The following is a 22,691-nucleotide window of genomic DNA, read 5'->3' on the forward strand; positions in this document are numbered from 1 at the left end:
CACCCACCACAGACAAATGAATGTCCCTCCAGAAGCCTTCATGCAAAGTGCTTTTGATTAAAACAGGAACAGATGAGTTACTTATTAAACTGGGGTCACATTTTAAACCATGTTAGAGAACTTCCTGGAGCTGCCATAGAGACAACAGCATACAGACAATAAAACTTTATGAGCAATTTAAATTCTCTATCTCCTTAGCAGATGCAGAATAATACTGACAATTGACTGTTTGCAGGTGGCGTATATTTTCCTTTCATTAGCTAGGACTCCGGTTAAACATATATTATTCTTTTATATCAGATTGCCACAATAGTCTACAGGGAAGTTAAATTATTCATGGCTCCTTTTTCACATAATACACTATAAAAACAACTGCATTTATGTTCGATTAGCCAAATACCTTGTTTATTGTGAACCAACATAGGAAGAGCAATGATTTGTCTGTTAGGATATTAACAGAAATGGATTCCTGGGGGTGCTGAACAAAGAAAATGTGTCTTACATTCACTCATCCATACTGCCTATACATGTTAGTAATACCTGTGTGATAAAATTGCAGACCCATGTAATAAATTACATTTTCATGCAACTTTAACCATGTCACCTGCATTCCACACATTAATCCATCTCACTCAGGACTTATTCTAACATCCCAAATCCTGGAGCAATTTGCTACAACTGGAATTAATTTGTTTAAAAGTCAGCCTGCGATTTAAAAAAAGAGTTTCCTTCCTCTCTTACAAAATGATTAATTCCCACCTCTACACTGGCCTGAGGCCCACAATGGGTAACTTTCCATCACAGACCAGTTCAAGTTTTAAGGTTTGATACCTTGTGAACATACATAGATAGAAAGCTCAAAGTAGGATTGTAAGCAAGTTCTCCTCCAGCCCTGGGCATCTTGGCTGGTAAGCCCTCCTGGTAATTAAACAACACACATGCACTACCAGCTACCTTCACTAAGCATCTTCATTAATACTTATTATTATTTCTTGCCTCCACTCACACAACATGGCAGCAGATAGACAGGGCCTTCTTCCTGCTCCCTGCCACAGCCTTTTATACTACTTGCATTCTTCTCCTAGCTATCCAGCTGGTGAGCTAATTACCTCATTAACTCCTCAAATTCCCTACAGGTGCAGCTGATCCCCACTAACCCTTCAAATCCAATCAGACCACCTCACTGCTGCCTACTCTAACTATACCCAGTGCCCTGTGTTATTGAAGTGACCAGGATGCTAACGCCCGAAAGGGACTATGTTTATAGCTGCTAACAGAACCTTGTTACAAGGATCTTTTTTCCTTTCCAGTGCTGTGATTCCCAAATAATGTGACACACAGAACTTGCTTCTAGCTATATATAATGCTATAAGAATACATATACAATCACACTTTTATGTACGTGCATATACCAGTACACGTATCTAAATATAGTAATATAAAGAAAATGGGTTTGAAGCAGTTAGGGTTGCTACAGACATAACATACCTGACTGAAACGCATGAGAGCAAGGAAATGAAAAGTTAAGTGACCTAACATACCCTCTTCTCTTTCATCCACAGACACACACCTTACCATTACCGTAACTACCACATACTGCAGCCTTGCCGCTGTCTCCCTCAATACTCCCTGTACCACACACCTTTACCAAACTATCATCTCCTAGCAGGGTTAGTTGTGGATGTTTGTCATGGTGTGATGTGCTTGGAGAGGACATTCTGGTAGAGGGAGCGATGGAAGGCTGGCAGCCCTCGAGGGACAGAGTCAGTTGTAATGCCTGCTCTACAAACCTGTTGTGTGAGTTCCAACAAGTCATTTCACCTCTCTGTGCTCCCGTCCTCCCGCCACCTCTCGGCTGCCTTGTCTATTGAGATGTGTGACTCTTTCGAGCAGGGGCTGTCTCACTGCGTGTGTGTACACTGCCTACCACGCTGGGGACCCAATTTTGGTTGGGCCACTACTGTAATATAAACCAACAACAACATTACAATTTCAAACTCTGATATATTGTAACTCTCTGACGGTGGAAGCAAATGTTGTGTGTTCCACTGGAAAGCTGAGACCTCACACTGATGCACGGCTGATTTGTTCCTATCCTGAGCCTTGGGCAAGTGCAATTTTGCAGGTTAAATCCCATCCTGGGGGGGAAAACAACATTTCTCTGGCAAACTGATGATAAATAAGAAGGCAACTGACTGAAAATGAAAAACAGTCACTCAGATACTGTGGTGGTGGCAGGGTATGAAAACAGAGCAGTGCTCCTCAGGTGTTAAAAGCTAGTCTTGGAAAAGGTGCTCTCATGAGACTTCAGGTACATCCTGGTTTGGCTGGGCTGGAAACACTGTTGGCCAAATCCTCTCCCCAGTACAGGGAATTCTGCTGTACTTGGGGTGGAATGAAATCCTCTTCCCCAGGCCACATAGCCACAGAACAGCTGTTTTTGCACTCCCAGGACTATGATTCTGCTGTTTACCCGCATCATCTGTAATTCTACTGCAGTTCTAGAACGGTCAGCTCCGTCAAGTTATTTAGTAGCGACTTAGCTTTACGCCCATGTGCAAAAACGAAATGTATTACAATAAAACAGAAAACGAAATCCAAAATTATAAAATGTTAAAATACATATAAAGAGAGATTAAAAAGAATATAAGCTGTTAATTATATATAACCACCGCACCACTTGCTTCTCCTTATAGTACTGGCTGGCCACGCAAATAGGGCAACTGCTCAGCTCACAGACACATTGTCAGTTCCTAACAAATATTCTGTTTTTTGAGAGGTCATAGAAAAAGGCATCTGGGACAAAAACATTGCAGAGCCATATTGACCTTAACTGACAACATAAATTCCAACATAACAAATAATGGGGTAGGTCTTCTACCTGCCCTGAGGCACACTGACAAAGGCATTCTACAGCAAATATTCCTTCTGGAAAAAAGTAATTGATTTGGGATCAGGAAGGAATTCCTCGCCCCCCCCACCCTTCCAGCCCCGGATCAGACAGGCAGATACCCTGTGGGATTTTCACCTTCCTCTGCAGCATGAGGCATGGGTCACTTGCAGGTTTAAACTAGTGTAAATGGTGAACTCTCTGTAACTTGAAGGCTTTAAACCATGGTTTGAGGACTTCAGTAATTCAGCCAGAGGTTAGGGGTATACTACAGGAGTGGGTGGGTGAGACTCTGTTGCCTACAGGAGGTCAGACTAAATAATCATGATGGTCCCTTCTGACCTTAAAATCTACGAGTATCTTACAGGCTAATTTCTTCCCTTCAATGTACACACCTGGCTTCCACTAACTCCAGTGAGACCTCTGTGAGCCACTGGGGGCAGGATTTGCCCTTCTATTTGTGGCTAGGTCATATTAAAGATAGAACTGAGTCTCAAAATCAAAAGCTCCATATCTCAGCTCCCTTGAAATTTGGAGAAGTTTGGCCTGTGCTATGTGTTTAGATGCCTGTATTAAAATAAGCATTTAAGATCTGCAGTGGGTATTCAGAGATGGTAGGTTGTAAGACTTTAGGTGCTGCATGCATTTCAGTGCTGCACAGTGTGGAATCAAGACTCAGACGCTTCAGCACAGTTGTTGGGATTAAAGCACACCGAAGTCTGCAGCAACGTGCTATAAATATATATTTGAGCACTGAGCCAACTGCATAAACTCGGAAGCAGCCTGTTTCATTCGAAGGGTTTGGGTCAGCAAGAGCCTGAATTTGAGTCTTGGAGGCACATGCACAGCAGAGCTGGCCCCACCAGGGATGGATCACTGATTGACAAGGGCAAGGCCCGTCTTCAGTTGAATATTGCTCCCGCTTAGCTCTCAGTACTGAGGGCATTCAAAGGCAAAAAGAGACAGTGAAAAGGGTAAGGCAGAATACAGGGGAAACACAAAATGTGAGATCATCACTTTGGGTATTTTGAAAACAAATGTCTAGCTTGGAGTGAGGGATGTGGCTGACCTTAGCAAGCATCCACTCTGGGATGGCATCTTGGGAGACAAAATCTCAAGTGAACAGCTTGTAAGATTTGGGTGCCACTTCTAAACTACCTCATATCTGAACCCTCAGACTAAAGCTGACAACTCTAGCTCCACATACAATCACCACTTTCTTGGCCCAACTTCAGTTAATATGACATGGGTGCACAAGCAGATTCATAACAAACCATAAATCCTTCTACTCTTGAGGCAAACCGAAGTGCTGCGTAGAGATGCCTTAATGCAGTGGTTCTCAAAGCCGGTCCACCGCTTGTTCAGGGAAATCCCCTGGCGGGCCGGACTGGTTTGTTTACCTGTTGCGCCCGCAGGTTCGGCCAATCGCGGCTCCCACTGGCTGCGGTTTGCTGCTCCAGGCCAATGGGGGCTGCAGGAAGCGACGCGGGCCAAGGGACTGAGGGTTTGGAGTTTTTTATTTTTAAGGAAGTGGTGCGCATAGTTTGATCCTAGAGCTATGAGTTTCTTTAGGTTTGTCTACACGGTGGGATAATGTGGGTGTAGACACTGTTGGTGCTGTTTGAAACAGTACTACATTAAGTGCAGTAGAGAACTTTTAGTACACACCAACAGGGTCTACACAGACCAGTGTGTAACACATTAGTGCACTTTAGAAATCTCCTTAAAGCACATTATCCCACTGTGTAAACAAGCCCTTTGCATCATGAATTCAGTGTTAGCTTCCATACTGTGGTACATCACTACAGCCATATTGCCACCCTGATTTAGTAGCAACAAGTGATGCAGGAAGCAGACAGAGCTGTCAGAAACAGGGTTGACTGAACATTGAGGGTGTGTCTTCACTAGCAGCAAAGGCATGTTCTTACCACATATTAGCTAACACAAGATAACTAACACAAGGCAAAATCCAACTGGAGGCAGTCTGTAGTTTTCCACAAGTTAGCAGGGCAAACCCTAGGCTTCTCCATAGGCTTTACCTCAACCTGCTAACTTGTGTTAAAACTACAAACTCTCTGTCTTCGATCGGATTTTACCTCATGCCAGTTACCACAGATTAGTTAACACAGATAAAGCACACAACGCTTTTCCTAATGAAAACAAAGCCCAAGCAGCCAGCATTATATGCTGAGGTGCTAGAGTCTGTTTCCCTGCTATGCCCTTTGGCTTTCATTGCTGAGTCTTTGGTTCCTCACTAATCTAGCTCCTTCTAGAAACAGGATCCTTGGAGGTACTTCCATTCTGTTCAGAAAAGACCCTCAAAGCTGGGATGTCCAGAGCTCTTGGGTCTCCAAACTTGGAGCCTGATCACCTACTTGAGGGGGCCAAACTTCCACAATTCCCACTGGATTCATTCAGAGATGAGGTTGCTCGGCACCTCTCATACCACACCCCCAACCATGTTTCCAATCTTTTGGGTCCAGAGAATGGATCCAGTTCCTTTGAGCTAATATTTTGAAAACAATGTTTTCCACTACATAACAACTGCTTATCCCAGAATATGTGGATGGTATGAGCTATAAATCTCCCACTTACCCACCCAGAGAATCATGGTATTGCCATCAGAGAAGGAATTACACATAAGCAATAAAATGCATTTCCCCACCACATAACTGGGAAAGCAAATAAGATAGAGGACGTTTTATAAGGTACATTCCACACTGCAGCACGTGCACCAATGTGGTTTCATTGGTGCAAGTTCTCTTGGCAGAAATTCCTTTATTTACTGACAGTTGCTCGTGATTTATTGTTTCCCACCCTCCCACTCCTATAATAAATGTTTGCTTAGCTTTAAACACACTATTATGGGTTCAGATTGTAAGATTTACCCTGATGGAATTTAACAACCTTTTCCTTTCTCAACAGCAGACTTGGTACAGTGAGTGGGATTTTTTTTTAAATCTACTGGACAGACAGTACCTGGCTAATTTATCACTGGGATTTGTCCAGCTTCATTTCTTAGCTGTAGAACATAGGTACGTAGACTCTAAGCACTCAAGTCAAGAAATAGCACTTTCAGAAAGGTACCTACCTAATAGCTGCACCCCACGGGTGAGTCCGTACACGTCAATCAAAGCCCACAGGGGTTCCGTGATCCTCACCCCACTGAAGAACAACATTGCAGCAGAGTCATTGACCCGATAAAACACCCGGCCCTTTTTGTCCACCCAGAATGCTATGATGTTTCCTTCATTTGCAAACTCTTCTGGAAGGGCCTTGGCCCAGAATCCACTCTGGGAAACCAAGTCCGGGCAAGCATACTTTGGCAATGTGTCAGGATTAATCCGGGAGGGATCCTTGGAAGTAAATCCGAGGCGGAGAGCCCCACTCCAGCAACACTGCTTCTTTGTTATCTGCAAAGATAACAGCAATAAGAACATCTTGCATTCCAATAGCACTTTACAGGCTATGAGCTCCATGCCGTGCCACCCTGAAGGCCTCCTGCATGGTTCTGAGCACTCTCAGCTCCCACTGGATTGGGTCCTGTATGTTCTAGAATAATTTAATCCAACACTAAAAATGTTTGCCACTTCTGGGTAGGACATGGCATCTGCATAACAGCACACACATCACTGCAGAAAAGGTTAAAACATAAAGTAAAAGAGACTGTATCAAGTTAAAACTACAGGGGGAATATAGTTAGCCCTGGCGCACGAACTAAATTCCATTTCTGGGGTAATTACATTCTGCCTAGCAAACCTACTCTTGGCAGACGTGCCAAAAAATCTTTTCTGGTCAGAGGATTTTACATCTCATATGAAAGACGACACCTGCAGCAGCCCATAGCACTGTGCTAGGGCATTGGTTCTTTCTTGACTCAGGGTGCCTACTGAAAACCATTGCTGTTTCTTACAGCACCTTAAGGCTTTCCTAAGAGGTCTCCCAGCTACGTAAAAAACGATCTGGCACCTGCTTAGCTTGTCAGATGGGATGACATCACAGCCCTACGGTAGCTGATTTGGATGCAGCAAAATGCAATAAAGCATATTTAATTACATTAACTATATAAACTGGAAATGACAGAAGTCCATTCGTCGCTGAAAAACTGGGATTATTTATTGCAGCAATTTCACTGCAAATCCTAAATCCTCCTGGAACCTAGATAATTATGGCCTCATTGTACAACTTGCTACACAATCTCTTGCCAATATTTTACACTAATCATATGCTACCCAAGTAAATATTCATGTGGCGATATAGGGAGTATGTCCCATTGTATTCATCAGCCCTACAAATAACCAGTTGCCAACACAGGCTGACTATAGGTAAACTATAGGTAGTATCAGGGTTAAAATCTAGTGTAAACCCTACCAAGCATTTGCATGGCTGGACACCCAAACACACTAATTTTTGCTTAAAAAAAAAAAAAAAAAGGCAATGATTAATGATGGGCCAAATCCTCTACTCAGCAAACACCCCTATTTGACGGGCTTGGAAGGTCCACAGGGCGTGGGATGGGGAGGGAATAGGCCTCTGCTATGCCTAGACTGTCAAGCAGTAGCTAAGGTGTTCCATGATAGCTATCGCAGTCTGGGGCTGCTGCTTCCTACATCCCACCTCCACAGATCCACTAACTCTAGCCCGAGCCACACCCACTGCCTGGAATTCCACCTCCGAGAAGCTCCATCAGAACACAGATCCACATCACACCAGACATCTTCACTTGCTGCACTCTGGCCTGCCGAGCAACTCTGGATTCATTGCCCTCTGGGCTTCTTAGAAGACTTAGAGCAGCAGAGAAGGGTGTAGGACTAATTCTGAAATGACATCTGGCAAACAGGATCAAATCCCACAGCCCCTCACTCAGTCCTGTAGTGAGAGTTTTGCCTGAACAGGAGGAGCTGCAGGATTTGATGCATAGAAAAGAAGTTGGTGAGAATCTGACATAGAAAACACAAAAGCTTAGAGATGGCAGTTTGGGGAAAGAAAGGAAAGAAAGACTGCTGGAAATGGACTCAGCAGAAAACAGACACAGAAAGGCAAAGGCATTCTTCAGATTTATGTCAATCCCCAAAGCACTTTTTCTGCTTATGCTTGTTGATTATTCATGTGCAAAATTCCCATTACTTTCAGTGGGAGCCCTGTTCATAAATCCCTTGTGCACAGATGAAAGTCCTGCCCGCTAATCCTTCATGTGCGTTTTATGGAAGATAAAATCCTAATATACATGGTCAAATACAAACATCGAGCTTCCTAGGTAGGGACAGGAGAACTGGTTCAGAACATAGAAATGACCCACAATCTTTGCCTAAAATGCAAACCTTTGGTGAGGTTTTTCAAAAACAAAATAATTAGTTAACTCTCATCTCCCATCCCAACCATCTCATCATTTGTCAGGGTCATTTGTCTCTGCATTTCTCAGCTTCCGACCAAAAATGCCATGCAACTAGATCAGTCCTGCTGCATTTCCAGCCTGCATGGAAGCAGGAAGAACCAAACAGAAAATGAATAGAAGCCTGTGTGAGGGATTTTTCCACCCAAGGGCCAGAGCCAGAGAGGTGTTGAGTTCTCTCATTTCCTACTAAATTCAGTGGGAATAAATGAGGAAGCTTGGCACCTCTCAGGAAGCACTCAGCTCCAAGTTCAGTTTCCACATTTGCAGACCCAAGAGCTTTGGATATTTCAGAGACACCCTCAGTCTTTTAAGGTCTTATCTGAATTGAAAGGAAGAACCTCCGAGCCTTTGGATGTATCCTAAAGGTGGTTCAGCCCCTAAAGAGCTGTAACTAAACCCCTTCGGCTCTCAATACAAGGAAGAGCACATGATCTACAAGTCAGGCTGCATGTGGTTTGAGTGAAGGCTTTGGTGCAAAGGGATATCTGGCCAGGAGAAGTGGTGTCCTCCAGGAGAAGCCCTAAGGAGCAATCTGTGTCGCCCTTCAGTGCACATTCCACAAAGGAGGCGAATCAATCTGGTCCCAGTGAGGAAGTAGGATTTCTGCAACCTCGTCTTCTCTGACCTTGACAGATGCAATCTTGGCCTGCTCATATCCCCATTGCTGCAAAGATCATTCTCCTGGCCCATCACTCTGATCATGTGACCCTTCTCTCTGCATCCCTCTACTGGCTCCCCTTTCTGTATCACATCAAACACAAGCTGCTTGTCTTCACTTTCCAGGTCCTTCATGACCTATACCCATCCTACTGATCTCTCATGCGCCATCTAGATGTCCATTCCCACCTCCGACCAGCCCATGGTGCCAGTCTCCATCACCCACTAGTTACATTTTCAAGCAAACATATTTGTGCTTTCTCATGTGCTGCCCCTCATGCTTGGGAGGAGCTCCCTGAAAACATTGGCAAAGCGACCATATTACCCTCTGTCACATCCCTCCTTAAAATTCTCCTTTGCTGCGATGCCTACAAAAAAATAAACCTAAACTAGGGTTAGGCTGCTGGTGCGCTGACAGCGCTGCCTGTCATGCTGACCGGTATTGTCTCATTATTTCCTTGTATTGCCCCATCTATCTATACCTTTCTCTGGTCATATTGTAAGTTCTTTGCGGCAGGGACTGTCTTTTTGTTCTGCATCTGTACAGCACCTAGCAAAGTAGGGTCCTGGTCTATGACTAGGGTCCCTAGACACAATGATAAATGAAATAGTTAATAAGAATACTAATAAAGCACCAGGATGGCACAGGCACGAGGTCTGTGAGACCAAGAGCCTAGGATTCTGCATTCCAGGAATGGGATGGAAAACATAGGAACATAAGAATGGTCATATTGGGTCAGACCAAAGATCCATCTAGCCAAGTATCTTGTCTTTCAACAGGGGCCAATGCCAGATGCCCCAGAAGGAATGAACAGAACAGTGAATCATTGAGTGATCCATCTTCTGTTGTCCATTCCCAACTTCTGGCAAACAGAGGCTAGGGTCGCCATCCCTGCCCATCCTGGCTAATAGCTACTGATGGACCTATCCTCCATTAACTTATCTAGTTCTTTTTTGAACCCTGTTATAGTCTTCACAATATGCTGTGGCAAAGAGTTCCACAGGTTGACTATGCGTTGTGTGAAGAGGTCTGGTACTAGACCTAAGACTCCCCAATGGGCAACCTATCTCAGTGTTGATATACACTCACTACCATGAGCCATACTTTCCTCACCCCAGACTCCCATCTATGCTTTTCTGGGAACTATGTTATATACAGATTTTGCTATAACTCACTCATATTTTACACCTAGTCTTTCCTGACAGTACTTGAGGCTGTTACAACAGCAATGAGGGAGGAGTCATTTACTCACCTTTAACCTGACCTGCTCGTAGATCACGATAGGCCTGTTGCTGAAGGTAATGGCGTTGCAGAAGCTGGCTTGCCGCTTCACTGCCTTCTGTGCCGTGTCCATGATGATCTGGGACCCCTTGGCATGGGGATGGAAAAGTAGCGGGCTGATTGACAAAGCTCCGCACTGCGTGATGGGAAGACAATGCTTCTGCTTGTGGTGGCATCGGTGAGAGGAAGCCGGGAACGGTCCACCTATAGAGTCTGAGACAGCGTTTAAAAAAAGTGACACTTTAAATCTGATCTGAGTAATAATGGGAATCTCTCAGTGCCAAATCACAAGGCTAATTTACAGGGAACTGCAGTGTGAGATAAGAGCTAGTCTCAATGCCTACACTGTAAATCACTAAAAAGTCTTTCTACAGTATCTTGAACATAATAAATGTCTATAACCATATAGACAGCTGCCCTCTAGACAGTCTGATGATGCAGAGCATGACACGGGGAAAGCAGCTCAGCATCGGAGTGCATGGAAAGTTTCAGGGACACGTTTTCAGAAACAGAGGTCAAAACTCAGTTCTGAAAATTTACTTGCAAATGTGCACGTGCAACTGCATACCATTCAGGTGAACACATGCACAGACAGCTGGTAGTCCCCACTTCCAGACTGCTTCCCTGCCCATCCACCACCAAGATGCACCTACACCTAACCTGTCCCGCCACCCCTACCTTCCAACTGCAGCCCCACCAGTCCCTCCCCTTGGTTTGCTCCCAAAATGCTGCTGTATCCAGCGTCCTCCTGCACCTTGCCCGTTGTCTCTCTCTCCACTCACACTCTGTAATGCCATGTTCCAGTAACCTCCTACTGCCAACCCAGCTGGTCTCCTGCACCAACCAACATCCTTCCTCCCTGCTTTCTCCCCCCATGCTTCACCAGCTGCAACCTGAGGTGAGCTACCATTTTTACACCAAAAAGAAAAGGAGTACTTGTGGCACCCTAGAGACTAACAAATTTATTTGAGCATAAGCTTTCGTGAGCTACAGCTCACTTCATTGGATGCATGAAGCTTATGCTCAAATAAATTTGTTAGTCTCTAGGGTGCCACAAGTCCTCTTTTTCTTTTTGCAAATACAGACTAACACAGCTGCTACTCTGAAACCTATCATTTTTACACCGTCATTCAGGAATGAGGAGCTAATGGTTATGGTGGAGCAAGGGAGCTAAGAGGTGCATGAAACAGGGCAGGGATTATGTGCATGTCTAGCCAGAGATCCAAAGAGACAGTTTATCAATTAATTGACCTGGTCACTGCAGTAGCTTTATTGGTTCATGAATGAATTGATTCATCTTCGTTTCTTCATAACATACAAAGCATGCAGCAGTTTGAACACAAAACAATCATTATGTCAAGAACAAGTCATCTGCTTCTTTCTCCACATGCACAATACTGTGTATATGTACACTGGTGGAAGGGTCCATAGAAATAAGATACAGACTGTCAACAGAAATAAATTGATTTGATGGTACATGAGAAACACAACCAAAGCAATGTTAACTCATGTGTTAACAATGCCATCCTGCTGTGTCAGTTTATTTCATAAATTACACACAACTAAATATCAATAATAAATTCTGTAACCTTCAGACTGCATGGGCTACATGGAAGTAAGCATCAAATGAAAACTCCTTGGGTAGTTTAGTTGGTCACAATGGTGCTTTTGTATGAGTACTGCAGAGTCATAAAAATTACTTGGGCAAAACTATAATTCTGCATTATCTCTAATCTAGACAGTAACAGATCATCAGAACTGGACCCCACTCTTTCCAGACATTGTGGTAGTTCAAATCTGTATCTAGACTTGGTTTCTTAAGTCTGTTATTGTACTGGGTCTGAACCAAATCCCCAAACTTTGGAAAAGTTTTGATTTTAATCAGAACTGTAACTCAGCCTCTTTGCTAGTCTAGATGCAGACCCAAATTGCTCTTAATTCACCCTTTCATCACTTTCTCACTGCTACCTATAGATGTGGCAGAAATGCCAAAATCTAGGACTTGTAAAACTAGACCAGGTATATACAGGCGAAGAATCCTGTAATAATCCTGCTTTAGCAGGGAGAGGGACTGGGGGACATACAAAACACACAGCACTTTCAACACAAAACACTCATTATATTGAGAGTAAGTCATCTGTCTCTTTTTCTCATACGCAGCCTGGTGTGTGGGCATGGGGGCGGGGCAAGGATGTTCATAGAAATCAGATAAAGAATACCAATTGAAAATACTTGATTATTTGACCCAATGGATTGGGAGCAGGTGGCTTGCAGAAGTAACAGTTTGCGTGTGGAGTGTGTGTGGGGAACGGCAGCTGGAAAAGTATGGGGAAAGCACAGGTGGAGCAGCCAACAAGAGAGAGACAGAGATTAGTATTTTCTACAGGAATGTTGGTCAGATGTAATATGACTGATGGGGTGCATGCAGTCCAGTATCTTGCTCTGACAGTGGCAGGTATTTCAGAGGAAGGTGCAGAAAACCCTGCAGTAGGCAGATATGGAATAAGCTGTGGAGGTTTCTTCCTAAACCCGTATGTAGTTAAAGGCCCTGAAGCATGAGGTTTTATACCCCTTCTAAAACTCTTAGATTTTAAAAAAATCATAACTCTGGTTATCCATATAAATGTCCAATCCTTTTTTGAATTCTACTACATTCTTGGCCTCAGTGATATCTTGTGGCGATGAGTTCCTAAGGCTAAATGTGTATCCTGTGAAAAAATATTTCCTTGTATCAGTTTTCAATCTGCTTCCTTTCAATCTCATTGAACACCCCCTTGTTCTTTTATTATGAGATAGTACCCGATCTACCTTATCTATACTATTCAGTATTTTATTGTGTCTGCTCATTGGTCTCCTTTCTAAAGTAAACAACCCCAGTCATTTCAATCTCTCTTCAGATGGAAGAGAGGCCTCTAATTTTTTCCAGGCCTCTAATTTTTCTCATTGCTCAACCCTTAGTTGCCTTTCTATTTCTGGTATATCCTCCTTACAACAGAGGCCCAGATCCTCAAAGGCCCAGATCCCATGGATGGGAGTTAGGCGCCTAGATATTTTTGAGGGTCTGGGCCAGGGTGACTAGAACTGAACACAGTATTCCAGGTGAAGAACTCCATCTCTAACTTCTATGACTCCTCTAAAATATGCATAGTCTTTTTGCCATTTGTGCAATGAGCCATGTGCTCCCAGTTCTTTCGAGAGAATATAGTAAATTATTTGGTTTCTAGCTAATTTAAAGTCAATTAAGTTAACTTTATTGGTAAAATGACAGATTCCCAAAAGCTAGATCCACCTTGGGAAAAGCTGCATTGACAAAGCTGCATCAGAGTGAAATTTTCCCCACAGAAGTTCACATGAACATTTTTCAGACTAGCAGCCGTGTTAGTCTGTATTCGCAAAAAGAAAAGGAGTACTTGTGGCCTCTAAGGTGCCATAAGCACTCCTTTTTATGAACATTTTTGCTATTCCATTCTGAGGCATATCAAATTTTCTATTTCATTTGCTGTAAAATTTGCAAATTAAAAATGGCAAATATAAGATGTTTACCAGGTGAACTGATGTTTACCTTAAAGAAATACTGAATTGTGGTTTTTTTGCTCAGGAGTGAGAATTTCCCCATTTTTACACAAAGTTCCTGGTTTTGGTGGAAAACCCTACAAAATTTCAATTGCTTTTTCCACAAAAATGGACCATTTTTGAAAATGTACAGCAAGATATGAAAAATTCTGGTTTTGACCATTTCTAGTTTTGTCTGAAATTTTCACACACCTCTGTGTGTTGGTTTCCAAAAGATACATGTGTGTGAAAGAGAAGAAAGTAACAGGAAATAAGGTCATCATTTCAAGCTGCCTTTTCTGGCTGGCTGAAGTGATCCCACCTAACTTCACTGTGTGACCTCGAAGTAAGTCATTAGTAGTTGATCACACTCAAAGGTCTCATTGGCTTCAGACACCACAGTTAAAAGCAGAGTAAAAGAACCTAAACAAAACATCAGGATCCGTCTCGGAAAAATCAAGGACAAGACAAAGGGGGAGTGATAGGGAGAGCTGTGTCTACTGTAGAAAAGAGTGGGGGCTGACATGATTACAGACTATAAATAAGAGTAATATATTACGATGAAAGGGAATTATTCACCACCTTGGAAGATGGCAGGAAAGGAGCAATGGCAGAAAGCTAGGGAAGGAAGTGTTTAGGTTAGCTGTTAAGAAATAATTCTAGACAGTGAGAGGAATTTAGCAGTTGAACAGATTTCCAGGAGTGAAGTCATTTTCACTGTGGTGATTCAAACAGAAGAGAGGATAAGATAGTGAGAATGAGGCAGTGTGTAATCCTGATAAATGAAATGGGTCAGATTAGGTGAACCAAGTATTCTTTTCTGGCCCTACAGCCCAGCATGATTCGTTATGATCCAGCCACATCTGCCAACAAATTTAACAGTCAAACTCAAGGACATAAAAAGGATTTGGAAACATTTTACTAGACTTGCATTGAGAAGCCGAAAGCTTCAATCTTATTGCCATGATTATAAGAACAGCTGTAGCTCTCTGAGGGACATCATGCCCTTTTAAAACATGGAAATGGAATGACCAAAACTGCTCACAGTTTTCCAAACAGGCTCCAGTAACAATGCTGCATATGTCCAATGCATCTGCTGTAGGAGCATTACACAGCCCTAGGGAGCTGTGCGATTCTACAGAAACAATATTAGTAGAACACTTATTTACAGTGACAATTTGGCACTGCAGAAAGCAAACAGGAATGAAGCCATCTTAGAACAATGCCTGAAAGGCTCATAATGTGACCTTTGCATTTCAAACAGACACTCAGTGCAACCCACAAGATCACAACCCTCAGGAATAGAGAAAGTTGACTTGGTAGTAGAATCCACATGCAACAGGTTATCAATACAAATAGAGAAGGCGATTCCCTTCTCCCATACCTTATTTAAGGACAAAATCTTTGAGTCCTTACTCAGGGAAGACTCCAATTCAATGGAAGTTTGCCTGAGTGAGGACCTCAGGAAATGGTCCTTAATAAAAAAGCGTGCCCAGACATTAATATGGTTGGTGCCTTGCAGTAATAATGGTAGTGATGGGCCAGATACTAAGGTCCTTACTCATTTTTTTCTGGGGCAAAACTTCCATTCCAAAAGTGAGTTAGTGTGATGGCCACCATCTTGGCCAAGACCACAGATCTTCAGAGCTAAAACCATGAGTATCTACAGCTTGACCTAACAGAGGTGGCCTCTGTAGTTGGAGGCTGCAGCAGACACATCCCTCTATGGATTGGGCACAGAGGAGCATGCGTAACGAACACCATCAAGGGGGCTATACTAGCATGTCAGGATTTGGCTGAGTACACCTAACAGAAACCCTTTGTTAAAAGTACTGAGGCCTGATCCACAGTCTAAACTTCTCCATATTCCCAGATTAAAAATCACTATGATATTCTGCATGCTGACTGCAAACACTACTGCTCAGGTGATGTATACAGTAATTTTAGATCCCGCCCCCCGCATGGTTCAACTGTGTGATATGGAACTAAGTTAAATTTGTAAGGCCAGATTCTCGGCTGATACAAACAGGCATAGCTCTGTTGACATCAGTGGAGTCACAGCAGCTGAGAATCTGGCTCATCAAGCTCTGCTCCAACGTATCTTAGGGTACGCCTACACTACCCGCCAGATTGGTGGGCAGCGATCGATCCAGCGGGGATCGATTTATCATGTCTAGTCTAGACGCGATAAATCTACCCCCCTGAGTGCTCTCCCATCGACTCCTGTACTCCACCGCCGCGAGAGGTGCAGGCGGAGTCAACGGGGGAGCGGCAGCAGTCGACTCACCATAGTGAAGACACCGTGGTGAGTAGGTCTAAGTATGTTGACTTCAGCTACGTTATTCACGAAGCTGAAGTTGCATAACTTAGATTGATCCCCCCAACCCCCAGTGTAGACCAGGGCTAAGGAAGACGGGAACAGTTGCTCAGAAACAAACTTTGCAAAGAAAGGTAGATTTGAGAGAAGGTGGAAATTTGAGAGCTTGCTCAAGGACAATGCAAGGTTCTTACTACACAGTGTGACTTGTAAACCAGCAAGGGAGTAACACTCCCAAGTGACAAGATGTTGTTATGATGACACGTTATAATTATAACAACAGCCTGTATCCCCCAGGGCCTCCACAAATGCCACAAGACAACAGGTCACAAGAACAAAATCACAACTGTACTAAGACACCACCCCAGGTATTTGTATCTGCCAAATTGCTACAAATACAGAGAAACCCCATTGACTTGAGCAGGTTTCCTCCAGATTTACAACAGCATTGCTGAGAACAGCATCTGCCCCACTGTGATGAATAAAAATCAGGACAGACCAAAATTTTCACATCACACCTGACAGAGGCTGCAGAATGCAATGTTGTTATAGCCATGTCGGTCCCAGGATATTAGAGAGAAATTTTGGGTGAGGTAATATCTTTTATTGGACCAACTTGTGAGAGAGACAAGCTTTCAAGCTACACAGAGTCATTTCAGAAGTTAACACAGAAACCAAATGCTCGGTTTTGTAGGAACATCCAAGGGAGGAGACGAAGAGGGAGGAAACCTTTGGGAGGTAGGCCTTTTGCACATTTCTCCACACTCGTGTGTTGGAGGACGGAGTCACAGGCCACAAACCCACAGATTCCATGGAACCTGCACTAATTCCAGGTGAAGACAAGGAGGCTTGGTCCATTTGTAGGCCCTTCTGTGTGCCCTTCTTCCTGCCCACTCTCTTTGGCAACATGTCTCCATTGGAGCCAGCCGCTCTCCCACTGTGAAAACATGCTAGAGCTGTACCACATTTCTGCCTTGATCTCTGCAACACCAGCAGGGAGACAGTGAGCTGATCCCCTCTACCCCCATGCATTCCCAGATCTGCTGAGGGGCCTTCATGGACTCCCGATGAACTGGCAGAGGGGGACACTGCCGCAGAAGTGGCTGACTTCCCCTTCTACTTGTGACAGATGACCCTCCAATCATGGACTTCAGGGGCACAATCAGGCGTACCATGATTTATAATTCAGATACATCTGAGCTCTTGATGTTCTCAGCTTAATAAAATGCACTCATGAAGCCTGTTAGCATTCTTCCCCAGCAGCACCCGTGCGCTGTGAAAATTTGGCTATGAAAAAAGGGGTTGTTTATCAAAAAGGTTGCTTAAGGGTTGGTTTGTTTTTTTAAGAACATTTTTCCTATTGAAATTGTTTTGACTGACATGGTTTGTGTGATACTGTGTGGAGAACAAAAAAAAGTTCATTTCAGATAGCATCCCACCTACAAGGCATTCAAGAAGTGCTTTGCAGAGAGTTAGAATCAAGAGACACTTAGAGATAATGGTCTTGGGTGTAAAACCTGAAGAGAAGTGATTGCAAGCACGTCACAGCGACTGCCATGCAAGCAGGAACTGGAGAAAACAATTCCGTGTCCAGCTGCAGAGGAAGAGAAAAGAGCTGAGGAGTACCAGTAACAGAGATGACCGTACCAAGTATCAGAGGGGTAACCATGTTAGCCTGTATCCACAAAAACAATGAGGAGTCCGGTGGCACCTTAGAGACTAACAGATTTATTTGGGCATAAGGTAAAGGTAATTTTCCTTGCAGACTAGTTACAGTGAGAAGGAATAGACCCAGGCAGAAAGGGAGAGTTATGATTGTTATCTTCTCATCTGAAGAAGGTTAAAGTATGATTTGTAATCTATCAGGCTGCACCATGACATATATAACAAAGACAGAAAGGGAAGAAAGAGAACACGTGTAAAAAAAATGCATGAGAAATAGGGTTGCGTGAGAGAATGTCTTGCTCTGGCAGTGTGTTTATGCTGCAGAAACAAGAGATCCCTGCCCTGGAAGAGCAAGCGTGCTGCAATCAGAAAGAAGTTGCCGATGGGTTGGAGAATAGGGAGACAATTTCCACTGTGGAGAATTAAGATTAGTGAGATGAAGCCTCAAAGGGATCAATGAACTGCATTTCTGCTCCTTGGTACGTTACCCACGTATGTACACCAAGATACCGAAAGGATCAACGTGATTGTTAGTAAAAGCCTGGGAAGAAACTATGATCATTTCTTGTTCTAGAGCTTCAGATTTTGCCTTCAAGAATTCATGGCAAACTACAAGATAGACACATTACTGAACATGAACAATAACTCATGGGCAAGGGAAACTCAAAACGGGTCTCAAAACCAATTTTCCCACATGTAAACTGTCTCAGGAAAGAGTGTGAGGGATGTGGGGGAATTGTAAAAATACTATAAAGGACTACTAGGTTTTCCTACTTTGCCACAGCAAACATGTTTTTTGTTCTTGATGGAGCAAGAAACTGCATGTCTCCAATGTGAGTCTAAGTCTCCCTGTGCCTAGTACACCAAGTAAAGTGTTTAAGAACAACTCCTTCCCTCTTAAAGGTTTACTACTCTTTTGACACTGCCAGGTCATTGTCACCAGGGGTTACTACTGACCATATAATTACCAAGACAAAAACTACACATTTCCAGAAGGAAAAATACATAGTTTGGTATGTGTCAGATGGGGTCTAAATTAGGCGTTGGGATCTAAATTAGCTGTTACCGCTCAAGAAAGATCTTGGAGTCATTGTGTATAGTTTTCTGAAAACATCCAATAAATGTGCAGTGGCAGTCAAAAAAGGAAACAGAATATTGAGAATCATTAAGAAAGGAATAGATAATAAGACAGAAAATATCATATTGCCTCTATATAAATCCATGGTACACCCACATCTTGAATACTGCGTGCAGATGTTGTCACCCCATCTCAAAAAAGATATATTGGAATTGGAAAAAGTTCAGAAAAGAGGAACCAAAATTAGGGGTATGAAAAGGCTGCCATATGAGAGAGATTAATATGACTGGAACTTTTCAGTTTGGAAAAAAGATGACTAAGGGGGGATATGAGAGAGGTCTATAAAATCATGACTGGTGTGGAGAAAGTAAACAAAGAAGTGTTATTTACGCTTTCTCATAACACAAGAATTAGGGGTCACCCAATGAAATTAATAGGCAGGAGTTTAAAACAAACAAAAGGAAGTATTTTTTCACACAACACACAGTCAACCTGTGGAACTCCTCACCAGAGGATATTGTGAAGGCCAAGACTATAATAGGGTTCAAAAAAGAACTAGATACATTCATGGAGGATAGGTTCATCAATGGCTATTAACCAGGATGGGTGGGGATGGTGTCCCAAGCCTGTGTTTGCCAGAAGTTGGGAATGAGTGAAAGGGAATGGATCACTTGATGATTACCTGTTCTGTTCATTCCCTCTGGGGCATGTAGCATTGGCCACTGTCGGAAGACAGGATACTGGGCTAGATGGACTTTTGGTCTGACCCAGTATGGCCGTTCTTATGTTCTTAATGCTAAATAGACAAAGGCCAACATAGATGGGTTCAAACTGGAACACCAGATCCAAATCACCTTCAATATTAGGCTAGATGGGGTTTTAACTTTGTGGGCTAGATCTGAACCTCCACTCAAAACGCTGAAATAGTTCAGCTCCACATTTCAATGTCACAGCTCACGTCCATTTCTAGTCAAAAGCACAGCTACACCAAACAGCTGTTTGGAATGCAAAGGGTCCCCATGGAAATGGAGGTGTCATCTTACCCAATATGTTGTGGGTGTATTTAAAGATTCAGGAACCTCTGAACATGGAATCATCCTTATCCAGAAGTTTGGGGCTATGGAATACAGTGTGGTCCAATGGACAGGGCACAGAACTCAGATGCACAAGACTTGCATTCTACTTCCCATCTTGGCCATTGATTTGAGCAAGTCTTTTCCCCTCGATCTGCCTCCTCTTCCCCTACTATCTTTTGGTAGCATGCTCTGTTTAGGTGGTAAGCTCTTCAAGGCAGGAACTGTTCCCCACTAAGTGTCTGTATGGAGCTCAGAACCGTGGGGCCTGAATATGGCTGGGACCTTGAGTTACTATCATCATACAACTAAATAATATCAATTCAAAAATGACTTCCCCATCAGCAGGTTGCCAGGGTGATTTTTTTCATAGGGTTCAGCTGCTTTTCAATTTATCCCTGATTTTCTCTGCCTTCCTGGAGCTTTAAAATCCCACTTCTTCCCGTCCCCAACCCCCAGAGGCATGTTCTGCCCTGCAAGGTGAATTCCACTGAATATTACTGAGTTCCTCTATAAAAGAGGTTCTCTTCCTGCAGGGCAGGTGGAATTTCCATGCTCTGGGGGCAGTAATGGAACCCTAGTTATTTTATGGTTGAGCAGATTCTTTCACACAGCATTATATTTTCTTCAGTACTCCTTCATTTTCTAAGATGTCTGCTGTCTCATGAACACAAATGCTTAGGACATTTGAGCGGGGTTCTTCTCTGCTTCTTTTAAACGTACTTCTCCCAGTTACATTCACTGGATCTCCTCAATGGCATGTGATTTCTCTCTCACTTTTTTTATGTGCAACTTGGCAACATGATAGAAGGACAGATTATACACCTGACCTGAGGAAGCAGTATGGCCTAGTGGATATAGTACTGGACTTGGATTAAGGAGGTTTATGGAATATTCCAGCTGTGCCACTGACATGCTGCATGATGGCATGCACATACACTCAGCCCCGCACTCCCAGCACCCCTGACGGTGATCACGTGGGCACGCACGCCCAGATCCCCAGGAGTATATTTTGGCGAGTCATTTCATCTCTCTGTTACTCCTCTGACCTCTTGTTTATTGTAAGTTCATTGGGTCAGGGACTGTCTTTTCTTATGTGGTTGTACCGTGCCTACCACAGTGAGAACCTGATCTCAACTGGTGCCTCTCAATGTTACCATAATACAAATAATAGTGAGCTAGACGGTACTGACTACAGCCAAAAGTAATTGATACTGCATGCTCTGCCACATCATGCTCTGCGGCACCAATGAATACACAATACTGGCAAATGAGATAGTTGATCAAACTTCAGAAGCCCACACCTACTATTTTCCAGTATAGATGTTGGGACATACTATGACTAGACCAATACTGGGACTATGGTTTAAAGACTCATCTCAAAAGTTACCCTTCCAAATAACATACGTGCCCACCAGTGACTCAAGAGGGGTTGTGAGTCAAAGTTCTGCGGTCTTCTGCTTGTCTAAAGGAGACCAATCTACTAACAAAGCTGCATGATCTCAAGTAGCATCTATCGTACTATGCTAGGCAAGACAGGTACACCCAAAAGAATGGCCATGTTCTTGCGAAAGGACATGTTAACCAGATAGAATGGCAGCCCCTTCTCGCTCTCCACCTGAAGCCTGAAAAATATCTGAAAGCTTTAGCTAAGCAAAAAGATTAAAGACTTCCCTTGTTAGCTAAGGGATGGTATCTTTCAACAGACAGCTGTTTGTTGTACAGAACAAAAGCAAATCCAGCCGCTTAAAAGAAAAAAACCTTCCCTTTATAAATGTGAAACTAATGTTTTAACTTGGCATCTTCAACAGCTGTACTGTTTGATTATTAAGTGTCTAATTCCTATTCATTAGAGGAGTGTTTATTCAGTGTCTCTTGCAGTCATTCACAGCAATTTAGTCATTAAAATGGCACAGTATTATGGAAGGAGTGATGGTTCTGCTTTCGGTTCAGCACAGTGCCCAGACTGGGGAAAACTGGGGACAAAGAAGAATATTAAAGGTACTTTTAAAACCTTTCACTGGTGAGATCTTACCGTCATAATCCTTATAGGATCAACTGGCCTCCTTTTCTCATTCACTTAGTCCAGTTAACATTTATTTTTGAGTGGGGCAAGCTTATTTCTAAACCGATTAAACAGACGTTCCCCTGGGGATAATACTGATTTTTGTTAACATAACCTTGTTCTTTTCAGCACTGGTTAGATACTGTGGCTAGCTGATGAGACAATCAATAAACTAAACCCTGATCTGAAGCTGCCATCTAGGGTGCAAAGATAGTTCAGTCTCCATTATCATTTTTGTCCTCTATCGGGAGAGCCAACAAGGGTAGGAAGTAGTACTGCAAATACTACACTGAAACTGCTGCCCCATTTCAAAGACACCACAGGACAGCCGCTACGTGGCACTTTAAATGAAATACACAAAATTGTCACTGATACTCATTCAGATGCCTCCGCCTGTAACGTCATCACCTACATCGTATTCATTCTGATGGTCACGTGTAAGAAATGATTAAACCCAGACATTCTTGTACAGATTTTGTTAAGGTAAGCAGTTTCACATAATCTCTCTGATCTATTACGATATGGCCACTCAGATACAAGGGGTGGAAACCTGGCCTCAAAAGGGACTTTAGTCATTTACGTCAATGGGACCAGGATTTCACCCACGGTGTTTGCAGTCTGACCTTTACTGTTTTAAAGGAAAGGGTGAAAGGAAGAAGCAGCTGTGATGGACTTGGAGCTGCTCTGTAATAATTTATGAATACGGTATGTTGATCT

The 22,691-nt window shown here is 43.2% G+C and overlaps 1 protein-coding gene across 1 annotated transcript in view; it reads right to left on the reverse strand.

Moving 5' to 3' along the window:
* NEURL1 (neuralized E3 ubiquitin protein ligase 1) overlaps nucleotides 1-22,691 on the reverse strand; it is a 274,358-nt gene that overhangs the window by 84,463 nt on the left and 167,204 nt on the right. Inside the window, exons 2-3 of the mRNA XM_077822690.1 lie at nucleotides 10,196-10,437; nucleotides 5,982-6,303 (exon numbers count right to left, since the gene is read on the reverse strand). Of these exons, the coding sequence (XP_077678816.1) occupies nucleotides 5,982-6,303; nucleotides 10,196-10,437 (564 nt within the window). The remainder of the gene's footprint in view (nucleotides 1-5,981; nucleotides 6,304-10,195; nucleotides 10,438-22,691) is intronic.

Source organism: Eretmochelys imbricata, chromosome 7 (assembly GCF_965152235.1).
Source record: "Eretmochelys imbricata isolate rEreImb1 chromosome 7, rEreImb1.hap1, whole genome shotgun sequence".
In the NCBI taxonomy this organism is placed as follows: Eukaryota; Metazoa; Chordata; order Testudines; family Cheloniidae; genus Eretmochelys; species Eretmochelys imbricata.